Source organism: Mugil cephalus, chromosome 18 (genome assembly GCF_022458985.1).
Source record: "Mugil cephalus isolate CIBA_MC_2020 chromosome 18, CIBA_Mcephalus_1.1, whole genome shotgun sequence".
Lineage (NCBI taxonomy): Eukaryota > Metazoa > Chordata > Actinopteri > Mugiliformes > Mugilidae > Mugil > Mugil cephalus.
In genome coordinates this window covers 11,767,063-11,791,808 of record NC_061787.1, presented here as the reverse complement: position 1 = coordinate 11,791,808, position 24,746 = coordinate 11,767,063, and the positions used below count along the sequence as shown (strand labels likewise).

Below are 24,746 nucleotides of genomic sequence, written 5' to 3'. Positions count from 1 at the left end.
GCGGGATGTCAGGGAAATCAAGCTTCTGGATGATGAAAAGACGCCGCGGATCATTTTAGTTTGCGAGGAGACGGTATTAGGGATCGGATGCCAGTAAATAGTTGCCTGGGACTGTTTATGTTGCTTCCACCCTTTGATGCCGTGTGACGCCCAGATGGTTGTGATTGTGACATCAGTTCGAAGCCTGCTTCATCAGGGAGATGCACTGAGCTCGCGCCGTGGCTAATTAGCTCGCGGAGGAGCCCGAGGTGGAGTCAAAGATAGTCCTACATTTTTAATCATGCCTACGTGTCACTTCTGCGTCAACCACTCGTCATAAGCATTACTGATCTCTAGCTGCTTTTCGTTCACAGACAGGCGATGCATCCTGTAGGACATCTTGTGCACGTTCAGTCTTTGGCTGTCAAGCCGTCGGTAAGCGCCTGTGGCCGTTGGAACTAGTCGGACTGCCCTCGTTAGCTCCTCAGCTGATTCAGCACGTCGAATTGTCTGCAACCTCACGCAAGTTTTTGGCCTCATCACAGCCTTGGCCTTGGTCCTCGGCTGCCCTCAGAAAGTCAGCTCGGCGTTAACCAGCAGATCAAGCGCAACCCGTTTCAAGCATTTCAAACAAGATACGCACGGACATCCGCTGAGGTGTCAAGGGACGAGATTTCAAGATTTCTGGAGAACAAACTGACACACCACGAGAGCACAAACAACAAATGTCAAACTTCGCACTAAGGACACTATTTGCTGAGACTGTTAATACATTTTCCAGACTTTCAAAAAGTTGTGCAAACCTTCAAAATGTGTTTCGTACTGGGGCATGACACTGACCTCGCGCAAGTAACGTGCCGTCGTTGTGAACATTCTTTTTTTTTAAGAAGGAGAATAAAGACAGTTTGAGTAATCGCGCCGACGCCAGACTGCGGTAGGTCAGCGGGCTACGTACACAGTCTGGTCAGAAAGGTCAGCCAAGTCTCAGAGCGAGCAGACACGGCAACCCTTGACCCACAACACCCACGGCCGTCAGACCGGCTGGGAGGTGACTACCTCTGCCTGCACACCACAAAGTCCTGAAAAAGTTCTCGTTCTCATTCATCACTTTCCAAACGTCCTGCTGTCCCTATGCAGCCATATTTCTCGGCGAAATGAAACCCGTCCAAAGCCCCAGTTTTGGCATCTTGTCCGGAAAACGAAACAAATGTCTTAGGGAGTCAAAGGGATCAACACGAGCAAATCATCTACCAATACGTGACTCCCAATACATCTAGGCCAGGCGGCCGCTGCTATGTGGAAATTATAGAGGTCACTGCAGTCCAAATTATCTCATTGTGGGAGTATTCGAAGCATATAATGTTGACTGAATAAGACACAGCTGTCTGAATAACCTCTACACAATAAACAGCCGTGACGTCATGCAGCACAAACACCACCACCCCCCCTAACCTCCTCCTCCTCTCATCATAAGCCAGGAATAGTCCCGTAAAGAGTACAGGCATGTGCCCTGCCCCCCCCAAGGCGAAGCCAATATAATCCGATCGATTGTGAGTTATAGATCTGGTGTCGCCCTCACACAGCGTCCCATTCAAAAACAACACAGAGCGCATGTGCTTTATTTTTTTTTTATGGACGCTTCAAAAAAACAACAGTTCAAATCAGTTCAAAAGAGCAGAAGTAAAGCTGGAACCAATTAATGTGTGGCATTGGGTTCGATTGTTTATTTTTTTTTATCAACTAGCTTGTTAGCGTACTTATTAACTCTCTAAATAACCTCAATTTTTTAACCTCGTTTTGTGACCGCAAATCTGTGTAAGAAATGTGTTTTAGGTTTCCCAGATTCAGCATGTTTTACAGCGTTTGGCTTTTCCTTAGCTGACTCCACTCAAGCTGGTTTTTCCAGCGACAACTGCGAGGCTACAATTAAGCAGTTGCGGTCATTTCGGGGATATTTCACATGTCACATTATGTCCGTCGCCGCAACGCGAACGCGCCGGAACGTGACGGCTCTGCCACTCTCCGGGCTTTTCTGCCATCCATTCATGAAATCACTCCTTCATCAGCGCGCCCTTGTTCATTTCCACCGCTGATGCAAACAGGAAATAATGTGGTTTCCTGCCAAGACCTCAAAGTCCACACTAACACCAGGGGTTAAGATATATTAGATAGAACAGCACCCTGTTACATAAGGCCTGATTTTTCTTTTTACAAAAAAAAAAACAAAAAAAAAACCAGCCCGTCAAGTCTTAGTGGAAATGTGAGACCGTCATTAGAATTGCATGGCTGAACTCTATATATTCATTACCAACCAGCCGCTGCACGGTGCATTACATAATGCGTGGCTTATGGACCCCGCGGGGTATAGAATATGACAGGAATTAAGGGAGGAGTGTGAATGCTGCCTGGAGAAATGTGCAGCACAGATCAAACTGAGCATGTGCATCATGTCTATGAGCGCATACACTGAGCCAGATAGGGGGCAAGTGTTGATGGAGAAGCCTTGGGCATGTGTAATGGATAGCGTCTCAGGCTCACTGAGCATTAGACTGGTTCTGTTCTGCCTGTCTGCCTGCATCTGCAAACCTCCCCACCCCCACCCCCAAACACTCACCATCATGTTCCCTTTTTTTAACAGAGGGACGAGGGCACCGAAGCAGAAGAGACGCTGACATTAAGCCGACTGTCAACAAATAAGAATAGGATATTTTTTATTATCATTCTTTCCGGTGGTTACATTCTCACTATTGACACCTCCTGCCCTCCATCAGCGTATCTATGCCCGTGCTCGGGGGAATAATGGCGTCCAGCGTGCCCGGGCTGGTCTTTTTGCAGGCGTTGCGGGGGGACGACACGAGTGTCACACCTCCACAAGGGGAAAAGATAAAGACGCCGCCCCGCGCACATACAATATCCACACGCGCACGGCGGGTGACCTTGACTCACACGCTGCACGCGTACAGATTAGATTTCCTTCTCCAGGAATAAACAGCCGGGAAGTCCCGATTAGAGACGCCAAAACACACAACCCAGTTTAAACATCGTAACGACAAACCGAGAGAAAACCAGGAAAACCCTTCAGAGAGAGCGCGCTCGTGATTATTCCCAAGAGCGCGCGTGCACTTTAGGACAGCAGCCAGGTCACGTCCAGGTCAGAGTCTTGTTTGCTGATGAGCTGCACGAGACGCATTTGCTTTTCAGATGCATGCAAATCGAATCATCGACTGATGAACTGCCACAGCTCCAAACACGGGTGAATCTGTGGGTCATTGTCTCTCGGAGACGCCGCAGTCTCGGGTTTTGGAGGGTTTGTCTTTCGACGCGACGATGCGAAACCGTCGGACTATTAAAAACTGAGATCACAGATAGCCTAACTCAAGCTGGGACACTTCCAGCTGGGTTCACGTGTGGAAAAAACGAGATTGGCTCTTTTGGATTTCCACAGAAGTCACATTTCCTGACCTCTAAAATTGTTTGGCGCTGACCGGCCGCACACTCCCCTCTAGTAACAGCGTTCGCGAGAAAAAGGCGCAGCGATTTCCAGCACACTGATTCCATTTTTCCCCTCTCCGAACGCACGCAACATTCATCTTTCCACGGGTTAAATATAGCGCCGCAGAAAACACGCGGGAATAGAGGACGGGTGAAAGACAAGCATGTGGACCGGGGGAGGGAGAGAAGAGAAAAAAAAAAAGAGCAGGGGTTTAGAGAGTTAGGAGGGGCTATATTTAGCGCGGAGCAGGGAGCATCACTCCACTGGTCTCGTCCTCGCCAACATGAACGAGGCACGTCATCACGGATCAATGTGGGGCATCACCACGCGAGCCTTCCTTTCCTTTGAGCGTTAGAAACACAAGCTAATCCTCATTTCTCAGACGAGATGAACATGTAAAACCAGTGGCTTTTGAAAATGTTGTCGTCTTTACTTTTGTCACTCACGGCACCAGCAAACAGTCAACGGTCGGCTCCGTGTTCAAGGTTCTTTATTGTCATTTATATGATGCGCGTACAAATGAAATTTGCTTCTCGAGGCCTGAACCATAAATAAAACGTGCAACAAAAATGTGGCAAATGTGTCATAACCCATAGGGCTAAAATTAAGTCTAACGTAAAGTTTTGTTTTCACCCATAAAATTTCTTCTTTTGTCCGACCAGCAGCACAAAAACAAAAGTTTGCGGTGAGGAAAATCAAAGAGCAGGACATTAACCTCTTATAGGAAATTAACCAATTTAGGACAAACCCAAAGCTGTCGATGAACATTTTGGAGCTCATGCATTGTCTCGGTCTCGTCTGAAAGCCAAGGCTCTGAAGTTACTATCACAAAAGTCAGAATAACTGTAAGTGTTACTGTTCTTGAGTAATCAAAGTTGGCACAAGGTTAAAAAAATAACAAGTCCTCGGGTTCGCCTGAACTTTTTGTTTGAAATCAGACTTAAATTACATATTTCATGCAGCATTTACTCAAATGCAGCTCGTGCACAGAGCTCTGACTGGTTTCAAAAAGCTACCGCTGCCCCACACAGGACGGGCTAAAGGAGATGGAACGAAGCAAAAACGCATCGGTTCCAGCTGTAATTTTACACGACTGACAGCAGCAATGACTGAGCAGGTGTTATGATTATACATTCATACAAAAAAAAATCTTTTGTTTGTGTGTGAGAGGGAGAGACGGGCGTTGTACACGTGGGGTGTTTTTGTCTTAATGAGCGGGGCAGCTGTGCCTAAATCACCCCAGAGTTGCCTCCATCGCTCTGGCAGTAGCAGGGTGGTATGTGTGTGTGTGTGTGTGTGTGGGTTTCAGGGGTTGTCTAAGAAAAGACTCCCCTTAAAATCTCCCTCATTAGCGAGCCAAGATGATGCAGGGGAGGAGGAGGAGGAGGATGAGGAGGAGGGGGGGCCTCGTCCCGCCTGGGGTCTCGACTCTCATTAGGCTCCAGGCGGGACGGTGCTTCATGGGCAGCGACGCTTGAAAGTTGGGTGAAATTTGCGCTTTAAAAAGTCCCTCCACGCACTTGTGTAAGGCCCCTGACTGTAAACAAGCAGTTTGTAGGTGACTCACATATTCTGCAGCAAAACCAACCATCTCCCTTTGTTATGATAAAACTGCAATAAAAATTTCACAAGGGAGCAGACGAGTCCCAAAAACGTTTTAGATGATAGTTTTAAGTTACAGAACTGCGACGTGACCTCCTGTCGTCTGTGCCTGGGCCGAAAAGTTGCACTCGAACACACCGCAGAGACAGTCGGCGGCCAGCTGGCACACGCCGTCTCGACTCCGGTTCTTCAGGGGGGTTAAGAAGACCTGCCACGCTCTTGTGTTAGGCCCCAGACTGTAAACAATCAGGCCGAGCTCCAACGCTGACTCACATATTCTGAACCAAAAACGAAGAAACTGCAATAAAATAGTGCAAACGGCTTCCAAAAACATGTCGTGGCTGTGGGTCAGAGATGCACGCAGACACAACTAGGACGTAGCCTCGTGTCACCTGAACACACCAGCTGGCATACAGACTCCAGGAGGGACCGGAGGAAAGCTTGAAAGCCCGGGCTGTGTGCGTTCGCTGCAGGCTTCGTGTAAAATAACTGATTAACGCCATAGGAGACACGAGTGACTCACATATTCTGCAGCAAGAACCGTTGATTCAATCAAACTTCACTTTATCCATTCACCTGGTGCCAAAATACTTTCCACATTTTCTCTTAGTTGTGCGTCCAAGTCAAGCGGTCAAGTGCCACGTGCGTTACAGACCGAAGACAAGACGGCGGCTCGTGAGAGCGAACGCTGGGCGAGATTCGTGTTTGTTCTCGCCGGGCTTCAGGGGACTTAACGCGAGCGGCCGCGGTGTCGAGCGAGGCCACAGGCGGCGAGGAGCCAGGTCAAACTCAGACACTGACTCACAGGTGGCACGCACCATGTTTTTAATCTGTTTCCACTTCATCAATCAGTCTGTTCCCAAAGATATGCTTCGCGTATTCAGCTTTAGACATCAGTGGAAAAGGAGATTGAGTTGATAAGCGAGTAGCTGCGTTTCCGTTACAGTGTTTCGCAAAATAAAAGCGATATTTCTGAAATTTCGATAAAGGACAGCGACTCTCATAAAGCTTCGTCTAGCGATATCCCATAATTCTCTTGCGTGATAATGAGAATTTCATGATAACTGAACTGATCACATGACCCCCTGCGTCGTCTCTGGTGACGCCAGTGACGGGGAAATGCGAAAAAAGTGTTTCCATTACACTTTTGCGATATTCTTTTATATCAATAGGTCTGGAAAAAACACCTCATGAGAGTGTAAATATATTGTAGCAATAATTCAGGCGTTTCCATTACAGTATTTTATTGCAATATTTGGGTTTTGCGCACTTCTAGGGTAATGGAAACGCAGCAAATATATATATTTCTGGTTTACACTGGTATCGGCCGATACCCGCGTGCGTTCGCTGATACACCTATGCATATATTTTTTTTCTCCCACGCAAGATTTACCGACAGGCGCATCCACAGGCTGCCCTGTGCTGCTCGAGATGCTGAGGACCTGTGCAGCCCATACATCACCCCTCCCACACTAGCAGAATGCGCGCAGCAAGAAGCTGGAAAATAGATGTGTTGAACATCCCTAAAAAGAAGTGTTGAAAGAAATGTTTTTCCTTTTGGTTATTTTTAGTTTTAAAAAGAAAAACAGTTACCAAATAAATATCTATTTACTTTATCACTCAGCACCAACACATTACTGTCATTACAACAGTCCCAACTTTTACTGTTGTTGTTAAGTAGGAGTTTGCTAGTTGACATTTCTTTTCTCTCTCTGGAAAACTAATAATCTAGGGCTCTAACCCTAGAATTCTTTGAGTTCAATAACTGTTTATGTTTTCGTTACCATTGTGTCATTTCTATCATGTAAATGGAGGTAGAAAAAGCAGTTTCGGCTCCAAATACTGGCTCAGAAAAGTTGGCAGCATGTATGGGCCGTCGGCCAACGCTGATGCAAAGAAAATTGGTATCAGCCCTAAAAAATCCACATTCATCCATATTGGATGTATTTTTGATGCTTCTGCTCAACAGCTACGAGTTGTGACACTCAATGAAGCCAGAGAGAAGAAAGGAAGCGCCGCTATCGCCAAACATTAACAACCACTTTCCAGGATGCAACCGCTCGCTTTCCTCTCACAAACACACAATAACTCATCAAGATTCGTATTAAACTCAAAGCATCGACCAAACACCTGCACTCCGAGCTCATTTTTAAACCCCATTATCCAATTCCCGAACTCCGCCAGGATGCCGAGTTACCCCCCGTTCCCAAAGATTCACGGAGTCTATCCCAGTCCTGGCACGGTAAGAGGATTACAGTCACAGAGCACCGCTGCCATTTTCCTGATGATGCTTTAATCCAAAACACGCCACCGCTGCAATGCCGTTATGACATGCATGAAGCGCAGCCGATGATTACGATGATGTAACCCTGGAGCCACCATGCGTAAGAGGAAAAGGATGAGCTCCACAATGTGCCATTTATCAGGGTTTGGCATGCGGACCCACAAAGGGTCCAGGAAGATTAGCGCCGCAAGTATAAAACTCTCTTTGTGCACTTAAACAGTTGTCAGACAGGGGAAAAAATGAACCCCATCACCCTGAGCGCTGGCAGATGTGCCGAACACTTAGCTCACACTTCCCTCTCCGACACACTTCTGTGGCGCGACGCAAGTGCGCGCTGAAGTTAAGTGCGAGGCTTCAGGTGACAGGTTACAACCAGGCGTTTCACACACTCGTCTGGAGGCACAGAGCTCACATTGTGTCAAAAATAGACGGAATCTGGGCATATAATTTCAGGATTGTAATTACTCAAACACTCCACTGAAAGGTCACATATGATGTATTCATAAACACGGCACAAGTGAGCCCATCCCACAGCGTCGCTCTTTTAAAAAAAGGGTCTCTTAGTTAGTCCCTACCTCACAAGACGACGGCGTCTGTGACGTTACGCCTCTGTGTTTAAGCTCCTCATTGTCCTGGGGTGAATCACTCCAACGTGCTGCCATCATTTCATTTCAAACCGCAGAGGAGGAAGAAGTCCTTCGGAGCCCACATTGAGGTGAGGACGAGGATGAAGCCCAATAATTAAAAAAATTATAAAAAAATTAAAGAAGAAAAAGAAAAAGAAAGAAAAAAAAAAGATCCTAATCCACACCGTCTTCCTTCTTCATGTCCATCAGTCGCTGAAATCTGCACAAAATGAACAGGAATTAGTCAAATACTAGCACAGTCTTTAAGGAGAGAAGTCAAGTCTGAAAAACACTACATCCATTGAACATCACATTAAAAATAAAATACAATAAGGCTTATATTTACCTTAAGTTATTGGCAAATTTGAAAGAGCTTGATAGTAAAGCGTGCACGCTGTGTTTCCATTATTGTCCATTATTATCATTAGTGCAATATAATCTGCACACAAGGCAGAACAAAATACACTTGTCTAAATAAAAGCAGGCGAATACGCTCATCTCCCACAGCCATTGAACATTGCATTAAGCATACAACACTGTCTAAATGATTTTACACACATGTGGGCGAATTAGAAATATTACCAGAGGAAAGTCAACATGCAGCCCACATAACAATACTACTACCCTCACATAGCATGACTATAAAACATGCACATGATATTTTTATTAAAGGCTGATGGTGAATAATGACAGGTGCATACACGATTTTTTTTTAATCTATTAAAATCTATTTGCACACAAGTCGCCCAAAAACTTCATGCAGACTAGGTAAACGTTAAAAATACTCAAGTCAGTGAATAATTAAAGAAAAAAAAAAACACAGTCATGGAGGGCACAGCAGGTAACAGCTGGTGCACAAAAGAGTTTAACATCTTTAATTTTAACTGCATTACAGGTGTAATACTACTTTTGTTATTACACTGGGACGTGTCAAAGGCAAAACTATCATTCAGTACTCTCTGCGGGGGGAGGTTATTCTCTTCTCCGGCAAATTTTGTTCTCCAGACGAGTTAAATGTGAAATATACTACAGACATTAAACACCACACTAAACACTAAACATGCACTGAATTAGAAGCAGTGGGGTTATAACACAGAAATGATCAAAGTAAAATAAACACATCTATATTAATGGAGAGGTGGCTTTTGATTTGAAATCTTTACAATAACAATTGCGCGCAATCTGGAATAAAGTTTAGAGGAAAATTCCCACATACTTGAAAAATCCTACACCATTGAACGTCACATTGCATATAAACCACTATTTCTATTTCTATTAATGGGAGAAGCTGCTGGTGTGTGGTGGCAGGTGCATTAAGCGGGTTTGTCAATTTTGATTATAACTAACAGAAAGGTGTAATATCCCCTTCGTTACGAGGCCATTTGCGCACAATGTGTAAAACGTCAACATTAAAAGCGGGATTAAAGGGGGGAAAGTGCCCAAGAAGACATTTAAGAGTAGCCGGGATCACACGACGGGACACTAAACTACACCCATACCGTTAAAGATAGACAATGTTTTCCCTCATATTTCAGCCTCTTTTAGGAACACGAACCCCTCCCGCGGCTTGGTGTTGACAAGCTCACCAGGCGGACGACAGGTTGTTGCAAATAATTGAGGACAAAACCTACCTGTTAGGAATTAAGACAACCACGAAGCGACCGGACAAACGCACGGTCCATATTTCTGCAGAGAGCACGGTGTCGGGAAGGAGCCTCCGTGGGTGCAGGGGTGGGTTAAAGGGGCTGTCAAGAGATTACAAAGCGGGATATTCAGTCTCCGTTTGGAGCCCCACTCACTGAGCGCCGAGGCTCACTACCTGTTAGGAAAAACACGCTGGAAGAAAAAACACGGTAGACGCCCTTCAGCGGGCATTTCTCCCTCAGGCACACCCGGCGAAAATCAAACCCCCGGTGTTCATTCATCTCCCGTCATTTCCGAGCCTCAAATCGATGCCGAATTTGTCAAAATAGAGACAAAAAAAAAAAAAAAGTAGCGTGTATTCCTACGTGGTCCCGGTTGTCTCTGTACAGATTGACAATCTGCCTACTCGCCCCAAAGCCACGCCCACCCCGTCCAGTTGAACCCCGCCTCTCGCGGTGATGTGAGCCAATCGGAAGGCGAGTTTAAATTTGGAATTTTGAAGCGGGCCAATTGGAGGCGTTGTTACATAACAATTTCAATAAAGAGTGGAGCTGGTTCATTCTGGTCACTGGTTGAAAACCTCTATTTAGTCTGCCTACAATTCCTTCTTCTTATATGTTTAACTCAGTTTATGTTAAGAAAGTTTCCATTTATATTACGTCATATCTTTAAAAATGTACTTTTTATTATAATATCTTTTTTATTGTGACGTTTTTTGCAAACTCATATTTGCATTTTAAAGAATCAATTATGCACTTATACATATATAATAAGAACGTGTATTGTTTTTTTGGACTTTATAACAGGATTGTGACATGTAAATACTGTTATATACTTTTATAACGTAACCATTATGAATTTAAATGCTTTCTTGAAAAGCATTTTGCATATTTAATGGTGTTGCAACTCTTACCCCGTTTACCTCAAAGCGAGCTTAGTTAATACCACTAGTGTTGCAGATAACTCTGATTTACATTTACATGTTCATACTGTTGTGAAATTGTATGTTTTCTGGCAAACTGCTGGTGCTGCAAAAAAAAGAGGAAAAGTTATAATTATACACTCTGGTGGAATGTAGATCTACCCAAGTGATAGTCTTTTGTGGTATTTTGTAAAAAAAAAATACATAAAAATGTGGTGTTGCAGCTTTATTCCAGTATTTGTTATATAAATATATATATAATTTTATGTGTACATACATCTAAATCTAGAGTTTCTTTACCTAAGAGGAAAAGATATATTTATATCTGCAAACGGCAGCAAAACTGAAGCAAAAGCTATCCGTAGTTTTTAATGCTATTTTGTAAAAACAAAATGCCTAATCTAATGTGAGCGGGTCTGCAGGAATTTAAATAGTTAGAAATCTTAGAATACAATACCATGCATCATTACTGTAGAAAGTTCATACATTTGTCCTCTTGTCCGCTTTATTGGTTCTGAATCAGAAATTTCTTTCCCTAAGAGGAACAACTGTATCTATACCAGTAAATATGCTCATCTTTTTGCAAACTGCAGTGAAATGGAGGAAAAGGCTGATGTAATAATGCACATAGTACAAAAATTCACACAAATATGAGCTATTTCTCCTTCAGTTTGGTACTTAACCTTATGCTATTTTGCACAACTATGACTAAATCTGTTGAAATTGTGCAGGAATTTCACCTAAATAGTTTTAAAAAAGTTAGCAGAGTATGTTGACTAACGGCTCATGATCAGCATACTTGAAGTTTCAGAGACATTTGTGCACTCACACAACACACACGGCTACTTGCCAATCAATACTCCATTCCCGCACTCTGTCAGCGAGTTTCTGAAAGCAAGTAAATGAAATCACATTGACATCAGCACAGAGGGATAATAGGCCGACCGCCTCCGCTTCCCCGGCGTTCAACCTGGTGAAACATATTTGCCTTTCCATTATCAACTGTAACAGTGGTGTCCTTAACTTTATTATGGTGACATGTAGGGCATGGCAGCCACATGGGACTCTGCAGAGAGTGAAAAAAAAAAACAACAAAAAAAACAAATAAAAGAGGGCCGCACAGCTGATCCGGACAAAGACAAAGACTGACAGTGTTCTGTTTGCAGGCTACTCCGGCGGGACAATGGAAGATGGGACAATAGGACTCTTTTGACCCGCACTGGGGCAAGGTTTCCCCCATTTCAGTGAGGAGCTATTGTCTAAAGAGCTGGTGCACCGTCACCCAGACAATGGGGAACTTAAACCGATGTTAAGTGGGGGGCTCTGCGTTTATGTGACGGTTCATATTCGTTTTGATGCCATTTATTTATCAAACCCATATGATTGATGACATCACAGACCACACAAAAACAGCCACAATCTGTATCTCTATTGATGACATGTGTGCATAAAAATTCTCCAGGAGACTGTAAAAACTTTTACTGGTTTCTGTTTATGTGGTACTTTCCACTCAAAAAGGCACTGCAGTTACTACAACAGCATGGGCACAACACTGTTGCAGATTGAGGCCCACATGTAGTGTTGTTTTTATGAATGGCGAAGCGAAGACGGAGGATTTCAGATCAATGAACAAAGCTCAGTGAGCGGTTGCAGTCAGCCTGCAGTCTGCTCTGTCCGACCGTACCGAGCCTGCTTCCTTCCCTCGAGTATTTTTTTTTCCAGAGTTTCCGTAAGTTTTTTTTTTTTGCGAAAGTATTGTTCAGCACCAAACATGTGGCTGCAGACTGAGAGCGCGGAAGATTACGTGCTCTCTCGTGGCAGCAAAATGTTTGGCTGGATTAGGACATCACATGAGTTCAAAGTCTGGCTGCGCCGGGATTTGGACAGGTGGAAATGACTCTGCAGCGAGACGAGTGAGTGCGAAACAGGTTTTTTTAGCGGCCCGTCACGCACAGACTCATCTCGCATTCATCAAACGTATATTGCTTGATTCCTTAAGATATATATATGTTTTAAGCCGAGTTTAAGAGTTTAAGAGGATCGCTCCCCGCTCAGGGTTGTGTAAGTGGATCTGGCACTGGAGTTTGATGACTGGACGAAACCCAGCAGCAGTCAATCTATCAAGGCCCTCTGGCCAGACGGCCTCTAAGTGGAACACAATGAATGCTGGAGAGGATGTTCTTTCTATTTGTGTACCGAGACACGTCAGTGAAGCAGTATTTATATTTATGAAGTTCCAAAGTGGGAGAGAAGAGCGTTTTAGTGTCTGGTAGCTAAGCGCTGGGCAAATAAACTTTCGAATGTGGCATTCATGATGCAAATACACTAGAAACACAAAAGGATCAAACTCAAACACAGGGCAGGTCGACCTCGCAGCGATGTTTTCTAATGTAACCATGGCAAAGGCAAAACAATGCAACAAAAACAAGCGCCCGATGTGGTGGCACAGGCCGCCGCCATTTTGTCAGCACCTGACTCCGCCTAACTTCTGGCTAATTCAAGGGCGGCCAAAGAGATGGAGGCAGACAGCTAGCAACGTGGGAGGGTTTCCCACCTGTCACTTAAATCAGTCACCCCTAGGGGTCTGCAGAGGTACTGCAAGGGGGTCGCAAAATCTTTGGTTGATAAGACAATTTTCTATTCTTTTTTTTACAACTTAAATACACATGAACATGAATGCAGGATTTATTAGTATGTATCAGTCAGCGCTTCACTCATTACGTTTAAAGTTAAAACTTATCCTTCAGTTATTTTCTTTATCTGTCAATTATATATATACACCAGTTAAGTATGTTTATGTTTACGGCCACCCTACTGTTATGCATGTTTGAAATAAGAATAATATAAGAATAATAATATTTGAACCTTTGTATTTTTTGAATAGCTTAATATTGAATGCAAAATGATGACAATAATGTATATTTGTAAATAGCACAAGGATGAGTTTAATATAGAACACATATAGTAGGTAGGGGGTCCCTACTTAATCTCTCAGTATCAGTTTGGAGTCCCTGCCCTAAATGATGCATAACTCCAAGTCTTTAAACCTTAAAAATAGATTAAACGTGCAAGTTATATAAATAAATATACAAGATTCACTTTGCCTGAAGGTGTCATGGAGAAATCAACTACAGAGACCAGGCTCCAAACGTGTTTATTTCTGAAGCAACGTTTACATTTTTAACATTTTAACATCTACTTGGATTGATTCGCTTTTAGAGTCTGCCTCACGTGGCCATTTGAGGAACTGCAGTTTGTGGCTTCCCTGGAGGCGGCTGCTTGGTTGATACTCGGACACATGCTTCTGTTCGTTACGGTACGTTAGGCTCTGACTGTAGCTTATTCTGCCTCCAGATGGTGATGTATTTACCGTGATCAACACTGAACATCTTTGTACCTGGAACTTTTCCAAAAACAAATAAACAAACGAACATAAAACAAGGGAACCGGACTTGTTTCTGTGTAAACTCGAACCCCTCATTCTTTCAGAACTAAAGAAGCTACTTGAATCTCCAAGAAACTGTAGGAGCCCACTTGCCTTTGTTTCAGCTTGTTTTTTTTTTGACTATGCCACGACCAGGAGGACTGAGAACCTTCATAGACACAGAACTAGTGTCAAACAGACAGAAAGGAGAGTGGTATTACATAAATATAATGCCCATATATGTTTTTGTAAAGAGAGATAATTAAAATATACTCCCCAAAATGACAAAGACAGGAATAAATTAGCTCTGTTGCGCTGGTTTCATGGATTGACGGTGAAATCAATCCAACGGGTCCGTCCCTAACCACAGGCTTCATATATCACATGCAGTAATGTGTGGCCATTGAAATGCACAATTCCCATTTTGTTCCTATTGTGCCGATCGCAGTTTACCTGTAGCCTACTTTCCTGCGGCCGGCCCCAACCTCTGTTCCCCTGACGGAGCGCTACAAAGCAGCGGCATGTGAACCAAACCCTGCATCGAGGTGAAAGACAATGACCCGCGAGTTCCCAGGGCAGTGCAGGGGGCATTAGCGCTGGGATAAGCTAACAACCACAGCCAAGTGCTGATGTTTTATGATAAGGATACATGGGGTGGCAGTCGGAGGTACAATGGGGGTCTTTGTGGCCCCGGATGCACAGATGGCTCAAAACCAGACAGCGGTGTGATTTGTTAAGTTCGTTCCTCTGTGTTATCTCCGTCCCCTACACCTTAGGGCTCACGTACGAGTGATAATCCCCGGCTACATTTGTGGTTCCTCTTAACATTTTAGCGAAGATGCTGTTTGCCTCCTACAAACATGAAACCCGAGAGCGTTTGGAAGCGTGGAACACTTCAGACCTCCCAGAACTCCTTTGTTTGCAGTCATTTGTATTATCCAAACAGCGGCAGGTAATTTAAGTCGGGGAGGCCTTGAAGCTGGAGCTGGATCATTACCTTTGGCCTAAGAACATGCTTGTAAAACGACAGAAATCACACATAAACACCATAATTCAAATTTGGAAACACTCCATATGAAACATCGTGACTATTGTGCATTTTTGAAATATATTTTTTTAAGCATATTAGGCGCCGGGATTGTTTGATGAACTCTAGACTTTTTACTAATTATTTCGCCATCGTCTTTTGTCCCAGCCGCCACAGGTATTTTGATGCTACTATGGTATTATGTGTGTGTGTGTGTGTGTGTGTGTGCATTCCTGTCGTGTGATGTGACGGCTGTTTTCAGGGGTTTCAGGTGATTGAAAATCAAGAGTGCGTAGCCTCATGATAACACTCCCCAAGTGCGCGCCGTGAAGTGAAGCATGCTCCGGTCTGTCTGTCGACATGCGCAATTGACTTTCTTAGTCACGCCAACGATGGCAGCGGAACACACGAAATACCTCAGCACGCGCGCGTGTGTGTGCGTTGTATGTTTGTTTGCAGTCTTCGGGTATTTTAACGTCCGCCGGTTACACCGAGCCTCCTCCCCCCAGAGATGAAGGGCTTTAATTGGAGCAGTGTAATTTAAACCTTCATTTAATGATCTTTCAGCCACACTAAGGCTCAACATCTGTGGATCTGCTTAACGTGATTTAAATACAGCTTAGTGAAAATATCAAATCGCATCCCTTTCACTCTAGTATCTAGTAGACATCTACTCAGCACCTCAGCCATGGACACGGTGGGATACAAACCTGTGACACTTAAAGCTGCTTTACTAACCACTACCCCGCAGATCCCCTTTAACCGCTGGGGCTTTGTGTGCTCTAGTCTAGAGCCTCGGTTTCACGACCTCAGGTCCAAGCACTCCTAAAGAAAGTTCCATAAATCACGGAGGGTGTGTGAGGCTTCGCCGTGTCCAAATCACATACGCTACATGTTGTTTTTGGTTCTCGCTGCAGGCCCCACCTCTCATCAGGTTAGCCAGAAGCTGGCGAGAAAATCAAATTTTTCGACGTTCGCTATTCTACGAAGGAAATTTGGAGAGGAAAGTAATTTCCTCATTGCGGCGAGAAGCTGCAGGAGTTAAGGGACAGTTATGGATCTGAACTCGTACTCAGACATCACGTGAATGAGCGTGAGCTTTGGAGACTCTTTTCTGCCAAGTCAGACTAAAAGAAGTTTGGGTAGTCACATTAACAGTTAAATGTATTTGTTTTGTTTTTTTTTACCCAGCAAGGAAACAAACACATAGAGTATGGCGTGGTTCAGTCTGCCTTCTGGGCCCACTGTGTGTTTTCCATGAGTCAGAGTGGGCGTCATGCGGCCGCGAGGATGCCAGCGTCCATAAGCTCGCTCCATCTGTCGCCAACGTCCTCTCCCGGTGCACCGCCTTTCTTTGTTCCCATGCGCATCTCGGCAACACAACAACAACAAGCGGTGAGGTAATAATGGTGTCGCATCTAACAGTTTATTTCTATTTGAAGACACTTCGCGGCGTCCGCGCAGGAGTTTGGAGGACGCTCTTTCATTTTCCAGGCACGGCGAACCTTTACAAATACATTCTGCCGTTGTGAAACTGTCCGTAATTTATGGTTTGAGCTCTTCTTAAACCTTGTACTTCATCTTCCCGGCTTTGCTGATTACGCAGATGTGCTGAAAGGAGAAGAGGTTGAAGAAACAGAGCGTTAGCCTTTGCCTGTTTAATGATAAATCCATACATCCCTGTGTGGTGTGCGTTTCTGACTTAAAAACAATTTTTGACGGCAAAATATTTGCGTAGGATCGGCCCACACTTCAAGAAATTCCATATACAGTATGAAACGATAAAACCTGCAATAATTTGAAAGCGGTGGATGTAATCTACACAGATATGACACGTGCATTAATCTGAGCTCGGGGCGTCTCTGGGGTTCAGCGCATATTTCTTCTGAAGGATGAGGACAGATAAGAGGGGGAGAGCTTTGACTCGGCCTGATAATGAGATCCTAACCTCTGCATTCCACAGGTCGCAGTGATTCAAACTTTCATAATGAGTACCCCCCCCCACCCCCACCCCACCCCCCACCCAAACATGCCACAGACAACCGTACAGTACGAACAGAGCGCAGTGGGGAGTCGTTACACAGCTTAGTGTTTCACATGAGTCAGGGGTAAGAGTGAGGCCACATCTTTACGGATATAAAAATGGCAAAGTTCACATAGGTTTGCACTTACTAATGTCAGAGTGGATTGAAAGAAACTGTCAACACAGCAGCAAAGAAGACAGAGGAGAGGCTGAACTTCTGACTCACCGCGTATAGAGTGATAACACTCAGTGTAAGCACTTACGCTTGGCATTACGCTGCTATAATGCCAGACGACGGCCAGTCTAATGACTTGAGTTTCTCTTTTGTTCTTTACACGGCGGCTACTGGAACTGAGCGGCTAACAAAACCTTCTCACAGGCGCCTGAGGAAATGCATTGTGGACTAATCAGAGTTGGTCCACAAAGCAACTGTAGTTTAACTTCTGGGCCGATGCACATCAGGCTATGATATAGAACCAAAAAACACAAGCTTATGGTGACTATAAAAAAGTGAAGCGGTCAGAAGAATCATAAATTGTGCATGTGATTTACATGTCACTAAACTTTCGATGAAATGAAAAAAAAAATGCTCTCAAATTAGTCCAAGAAACATTATTTGAGATTTGCCCTATGTGCTTTTCATTCAAGTAATCGTGCAGCAAACTCAAAGAGTAGTTTTGATTGGGGTTATTTTATTTTTGCAGGTTTTCTGAAGATTTACTTTAACTTTGAGGTGGTTACAGGAGGGACATATATCTTAACGTCCTTTCAGAGAGGTTCTACGTGCCTAAAATTCCCATAGTGACTACATACTAGACATCGAGCTGCAAAGTTTTTTAAAAACACAGTCTAATCTACGCTCAACAATAGATACTTCCCTGTTTTCATTTCTTAATAAACCAGCTCCTAAAGGTAAAGCCAAGTAAACGCAACACTGACCGCTGTCACAGAAACCGGACGCGCAGATGCAAGAGATGTAAGAGATCTGCGCTGCTTTGCCTACATGTAAAGTCTCCCCGGGCAGGGAGGATACCTGTTGGGTGAGGGCTCAGGTTTCAGGGAGAGGAGTGCACCTCTTTGATTTAGTGTGCTTGCCCTCCCCTCGCGTCTTTCATCCCTTCCTCTCGGCTCCTCCGCGAGGTCACGCGCAGTGCGCGCCGAGGTGAGAGCGAAAGCCGCGGACTTACGTTCAGGTCCCGGAAGTACTCGTTGTAGTCCAGGGCGTAGCCGACGACGAAGCGGTTGGGAATTTCAAATCCGACGTCTATCGAAGGAAGCGACAGGGAGGGGGTGTTGTGGAGTGTCACGATTTGAGTTTCACTTTTGATCCAGGAAGTTATGACATGAAAATTAGCATTTTATGTTTTTCTGAACATAAAAAGAATCGTAGAATATGTACAATGTTCAGAAAGTATATGATGAAACATTTACTTGTAGGCTAATTGGGAGGTAATTGTGGTATATGTGAATTGTGAGGTGTATTGCTTTAGGTGTCTTAGGTGTAATTCAGAGCTAATTAACACCATTAAAAGGAGAGGATGCTTACAGTCTGTCAGACTTTCAGCCATGTTAGGGACCCTCTTCACCAGCAGCCTGGAACACATGAAAAAAACAGAGTTAACTCTAAGACCCTGCACTGGCTGACGATATTTTTTTTTTATTGAAACATACAGTTGCCAGTGTCATTTCAACAGCACTGTCACAGTACAGAGGAAATTAACTTTCAGCATCTGCGTTGGAAGATGTTTATCTTTCGTGACACGAGACAGCGACTGCGGGCGGAGTGATATCTCCCTCCCGGGCTCGTGACACCACGCGTGGCGTTTCCCTCGGTGGGGAAAACACAGACGGGCGAAAGGCCGGCTCACCCCGCGACCTTGACCATCTTGGGTTGAAAGGTCTCCACGTGCTTCAGAAGGGCCTGCATGGTCTTTCCTGTGTCGACGATGGCCTGGGGGAAAGGGGAGGGGCAAAGGAGGAGGGTTATTTTTAAACATTTTAATGTGTTCGCGAGCACGGTAGGACATTTTCACTTTTTCAAAATTAATAAAATTGTCACTGATAGATGGAGGTTTAACAATTTTTTTGAATAAACGCGAATGGACACTCACCTCAACAATGAGCACGCACTTGGTGACATGTAAAAAAAAAACAAAAACACATTAGTGAGGCATCACCTTTGAATTTTAATAAGCGAAGTGAATATAAAGGCCAACTTGTTTCCCTGCGTTTCTCCGAGATGGTATCTATAGCAACAATCTTGGCAGTGTCTTCAGAGCCGTAACAAAAACACAGACAACTCATTCTCTTCTGCGGAGTAACGAACATCTGTGTCTACAGTGAGGAAAAAGTTCTGACCCTGCTGCAGGGTTTCAAACGAGTTCCTGTTCCCCTCGGCCCCGGGTGTATGGGACTCTTTGTGAGACCGGCGGAGAGTATCTATGGTTTGGGTAGAGCGATCGGAGAGAATGCAGGCGCCCGGCCAATGTTCCCGCTCTACACCTGAATGCTGTTACATAACGCGCGGAGACAATGAGTCCGCGGGGACGAGGAAAGAACACACAAACCCAAACATAACTAACCTGTCTGGCCTCACGCTGCAGTCTGTAAACACGGCGTACAGCTGGACGACCACTGGCACTGATTAATGGCGTCGACTATTTTCTAAACATGTCTTCCTGCATATTTGCTTGTTTTGACATTCATTTTGTGAGTCATAAAGTCAAAATTAGTTAAGTAGAGGGAGGTACGTTTGGGTTTTTTTGATTGACGCTCCTCTCTCCGCTCCAAAAAAAGCAAGATGGCGGCAGCCTAGTGCCAAATTCATGGCCTCTACAAAGGGAGTACACGCACTAGTGGGTGACTTCACTGTGGCTACGTCCATCTTTTCTTTTACAGACTAGGTTTTCAGCAGGGGGTCCGCAACCCCTAAGGGGTCCGCGGAAGTACTGCGTTGGGGTCACAAAATTTTTGGTTGATTAGCCATTTTTTTTATATAAATTTTTTTAATTTCCCCCCACAAATTTAAATTTCTTTAAATACACATACAATTTATTTAGTGTAAAAACACATTTCAGAGCAAATTCAGGTTCCACTTCTTTTGGGAACTTAAAGGCAAACGAATTAACTTAAGCATAAGGTAAAATACGTCTTCGTCCTAACTCTTTAACTCAGTATTCCTTGTGTATATTTATGGACTTGACAACTGTTACGCAACTTTAGTTGTGTAAATGTGATTCACAAAGAAAACTGACTTGACAGTAAACATTCACATAATGTTGAATTACAGAAACAGGTCACGTTAATTTCACTTTCAGTTCAGATGTCTGGGTGTTTGGTGATTAATGCTGCTGCCCGACGCCATTTAACTAATGGAAAACCAAAGAGCGTGTTAATGCCACCAAATGTTTACCTACTCTGAGCTGTCGTGAAGTTGCCATCATCGCTGCACAAATTAAGAGATTCTGAAGCAGCACACCCAGCTTGTAGCTGTGATTCAGCACTGCTCAACGTGCCCGATGAGTAATTGTCCATTTATCTCTAATATTTGAGTCTCTGCGGGAGGTTTGCATTGAACATTTTTCAGTCAAGACGAAGGGCTATACCAAGCGCTGACCTCGGTGATTCATGTTTTGTGTGTAAGGTGCACGTCAGCCTTTTTGTTTTTATTCCCCCCTGACCTTGTTCGTCTATTTTGACAGCCCCGAAATTCAGGAACAGTCTTTTTAAAGCAAATGCGTGTGGGCATGTTTGCGCAGCTGACTTAGTAACACGTCTGTCTTCGTCCTATCTCGGGATATAATGTTGCGATGGGGGGTAATTCCTCACGGTGTCCTTTGCATACTCCTCAGCGCTTCCCGGCAGAGCTCAGCGGGGATGAACAGTCGGTAAATCTGCCTCGAGGTTGTTTGTCTAAAATGTCTGATTCATGGTCCATTTCAATAAAGTGACACTTGGGAGGGTTGCAGCAGCAGCAGCAGGAGGAGGAGGAGGAGGATGTGTATGGGTGGAGTCTGGTGGGTTTATTTACTTAGGACAAATAATGGAGCTACACATTCTAATCTAATAACTCCCATCTAAATTGTTCACCTCCAGACAACCTGAGTGACAGCTCCCTCTTGAGGCCAATTTTTTTTATTATTTTTTTTGTTTGTTTTTTTAGACACACACCTTTCCACGCAGAAAAGACAGATCTCGGCTTCCTACGATGTGCAGGTCCTCTGTTGACTGGTCATTCTGGGGAGGAGGAGACACAAATTCCATTGATGAAATTTGTAAGTTGTACATGTTTTTATATAATAACAATTATGGTTATTATGAGTTGTTCTTTGTGACTTCTCAGGAACACGTTTCTTCAGATTTAACACAGGAGGAGGTTCAGCTTTGCTGGTGGACGCAAAACCTCTCAAAGTCGACTTCCTTGTGACGTTATAACGTTCTACCAAAACTTCTATTATTTTAGTCCTGTGAGAGTCCTGACAGACATAGATAACACCTGCAGCTAGTTGACTACTTGTTTGGAAGATATTTGAGCTACAGCAAAGTCTCAGCATGATTTCAGTTTGGAATACTTCCTCGTCCTATTTCTCTCCAGCTGAGTATGGGAATTTCCAGCCATTGAGAATTTGCAACTATCTCAAACAGCCAATCATGTCATTGCAGTCAGACTTTAAATACACTCTCCTCTGCTGCTGTCAGCAGCTAGTTTAAGAAAAGTCTGCAGTGGATACAGTGAATTAAGCAAAAGCCAAAAAGTAAAAGTAAGTATTCAGAGACAATGTGGTCCAAGTCACGCGTTAAGTTAGCTAAGTTATTCCATTGTATCGGAGGTCTAACAGAAAAAAGTCCAGACACTCTTCGTCTTCAGCTTCAAGGCGATAACTAGCAGGGCCTTGATGCAACACTAACACAGAAACCTACTCTACAAAGTCTATGACATAAATTCCCTGTCACGTAAACAGAGACGCGCGACCTCTGCCCCTGCAGGAAGCTTTGAAGAGCGTCGCCTTTGAAGGTGGCTTCAGTGTGTTACAGATTTATCACTTAGATAAGAGCAGCAGTGGCATGAACAACATCCCAGCCCCGGGGGCAGGTCACGTGACTCCACCGTGACCACTGAGGTTGACTAATGGCGTCATCGCATAGACACTCTGTCCTCCCGTGTAGTCACGGCGTTCTGCTAATTCCACTTATAGCTTTTTCCTCCCTACATGTTTTGATCTCACTGCTGCACACAGCCACCCTGACACAAATACAATAGATAAAGGTGTAATAAATTTTCTCACAGAGCTCGGTAATCGCTAATATTTCTATCGCATTGTCCTATTAAAAAGAAAAACTATTTGTGTTTGCCTTTTAAGAACTTATTATAAGTTGTCAGCGTACTTTAAGCTCAGTTTACTTCAACTTAGGCTCCCCTTGTATGTACTTCAAAGTCTGCGATATCCAGTTGAGATAATGGTAAATCATCCCCCAGCAGTAGAAAGGAAGTGAAGAAATGTGCAGAGGAATATAACTCATTTTCTTTTTGATGTGGTCAGTGCATGAAAATTGCCTTTGCAAATATTTACACACGCTCCAGGGGTTAGAAGCTGGCGTGAGCTGCTTTTCTTGGCGGCAACAACAATTAACAAGATGCTAGTGTCACAACCTGAGCTTCACAATTTATCGTCCTCGAGGTGTCCCGGCTGCCTGGGCCAGATTGGTTTTCTAAACAGGAGCAACAGGGACATCTGCTGGCTAAGGGAAAAAAAATGTCCTCTTATTACACAATCCATGGTAAATAAGTGTGTTTGATAATCATCGCAGTCATCTGATAAAGCCCCGCGTGCATGCTCAGTTTGTTCTATGTATATAATGTGTAAGAAAATATGAAAAAATTAAAAAAACATGATAACCCCACTTTGCTTATTGTGCCTGTCAAATAGTTCAGACTTCAAATTTATTTAATTTATTGTGACAAGAAATTCAGAAAATCTGGAAATTGTCACTTTTTGAGAAGCTGGAACCAGTTTATATTTGTTAATTTCACACGGTAAAACATTTATTTCCCAGTTGTGAATAGTATTTTGGTGGGATTTAATTAGAGAGTTGGATCCTTGGCTAGACTTTTTGTTACAGTTTCTTAAATGTGTGTAATAATGCCAGTAGATTTTCTGTTTTATATATTAATTCTGTAAAATTAACTCGTTGGGGAGTTACCCTACCAGGTAGCTCTTCAAACGGATGAACTCCACCCGCGTCTCCAGGTACTTGTTGGAGTTGCGCCCGAGGATCTTGATGAACTCTACCAGATCCGCGCAGAACTTGTATCCTCCCTTCAGGACGCACAGCACCATTATGTGGTTTTCACCGAAGTCGTCCATGATGTATCGGGCCAGACGCTCCGTCCTGCGGGAGAAATCGCATCATCAGTCCCCACCGTGAAAATGATCACAAACTCTCTCTCAGAAACCCTGAGTGTGTTCTTACCTGTTTATGATGACCCCGTGTGGGATGTAAACATTCTCGATGTCTTCGTGGTAGTGTTCGGGGTAAGTGAACAGGTCCAGACTGTAGCCAGGCCAGTCATCTTTAATCTAGGACAGGCAGATTACTGTTACGGTCCTGGGCTATTGTCCAGGAGACCGCGTGGTAGGGATTTTATAAGGACTCAATGAAATAAACACTAATCAGTTATAACATTATGACCGCCTGACTATTACTGTGTAAGTCCCACATTTTGCTGCCAAAGCAACCCTAACCCATTGAGCCAAAATAAAAACATGTCTGTCCTTGTGTCTGCCCACAATCAAAGACTAAGAGAATCTGAGAATTTAAAAAAAAAAAAAAAAAAACATTAAATGGCACTAGTTTTTATTTTTATTTTGAATTAAAATATATTAAATTCATTCAAAACTTAAATTAAAATTAAAACACGAGACTAAAAATATACAATAATGAAATAAAGAAGTATATATATATATATATAATAGGAAGTAACCGTTACACTTAAATGTAGAACAATTACTACAGATTTTGGTGACTTTTACATAAATGTAGTTTAGAACCTTTATATTTTTAATCATAATAAAATAATTACTTTCATGCATTAATTCAGAACAATAACTATTATAAATTGTAATTCTGTTTCATACACAACATATTTTGATCAAGCATTAAACATACCACAATTCCTTGTCTCATCCCTGCGTTGTCCATTGGTAGAGATGCTGCCAAGGGTTCACTGCGGTACTTCTAGGATTTACTCTTGGATCCAACGGCGGTGACCTTCATCGGAAACAGATGTATTAGCTGACTAAAATAATGTTTTTTACCCTCCATTAGCTGAGGTTTAGGCTGAATATGCATGTGTAAATCCCTGCTCCAATCCTTACTCTTTCGCTGCCTTCTTCTCTTCAGCGACTGCTCAACAGGAAAAGGGAGGTAAAGATAATTTAAGAGACGTCCTGGTCAGCCACATGGCCTGTGGGATCACGCTCCAGTCATTTGTGTAAGAAGGAAGGCGTTGTTTTGGTCACGGAGATTTACATGGTTAATCAGCTTCATGTGATGCCATGCTGGCTTGTGGCCCCTCCACAGGCCACTTCAGGGGAATGACAAAAAAATTAAATTCTGGATTCAGTTACTATGCAGTGAACTTTATTGGGTCAGCATGGAACTGATATTAAATTATACTTTTTAAAGTAAAGATAACGCCCCTCCAAGGCCAGAAAAGGAATA

General features: G+C 43.7%; 2 protein-coding genes across 2 annotated transcripts in view; both read right to left on the bottom strand.

Annotated features, from left to right (window-relative positions):
• Positions 1-10,018, bottom strand: part of LOC125024392 (rho GTPase-activating protein 21-like) — a 78,309-nt gene extending 68,291 nt beyond the window's left edge. The window contains exons 1-2 of the mRNA XM_047612125.1: positions 9,616-10,018; positions 7,934-8,204 (exon numbers count right to left, since the gene is read on the bottom strand). Coding sequence (XP_047468081.1) covers positions 7,934-8,023 — 90 coding nt within the window. The 5' untranslated portion in view covers positions 8,024-8,204; positions 9,616-10,018. The remainder of the gene's footprint in view (positions 1-7,933; positions 8,205-9,615) is intronic.
• Positions 10,019-16,402: 6,384 nt separating this feature from the next.
• Positions 16,403-24,561, bottom strand: prtfdc1a (phosphoribosyl transferase domain containing 1a). Its single transcript, XM_047612071.1, has 10 exons — positions 24,401-24,561; positions 24,192-24,293; positions 23,496-23,602; positions 23,231-23,414; positions 21,195-21,260; positions 19,136-19,153; positions 18,893-18,975; positions 18,571-18,617; positions 18,212-18,288; positions 16,403-16,612 (listed from the first exon to the last, which is right to left on the bottom strand). The coding sequence occupies exons 2-10, from the start codon at positions 24,222-24,224 to the stop codon at positions 16,565-16,567; spliced, it is 663 nt and encodes a 220-aa protein (XP_047468027.1). The 5' UTR covers positions 24,225-24,293; positions 24,401-24,561; the 3' UTR covers positions 16,403-16,564.
• Between the last annotated feature and the right edge of the window lie 185 nt (positions 24,562-24,746).

Excerpts from the sequence above, each read along its gene's own strand:
- prtfdc1a (XM_047612071.1), bottom strand. The coding sequence starts at position 24,224 with ATGGACAACGCAGGGATGAGACAAGGAATTGTG. Across the intron at positions 21,261-23,230 it reads TCCGTTTGAAGAGCTACCTG|AATGACCAGTCAACAGAGGA; the intron begins GTAGGGTAACTC and ends CCTCCTCCCCAG. Across the intron at positions 18,289-18,570 it reads GGCTGAAAGTCTGACAGACT|ACGTCGGATTTGAAATTCCC; the intron begins GTAAGCATCCTC and ends TTCCTTCGATAG.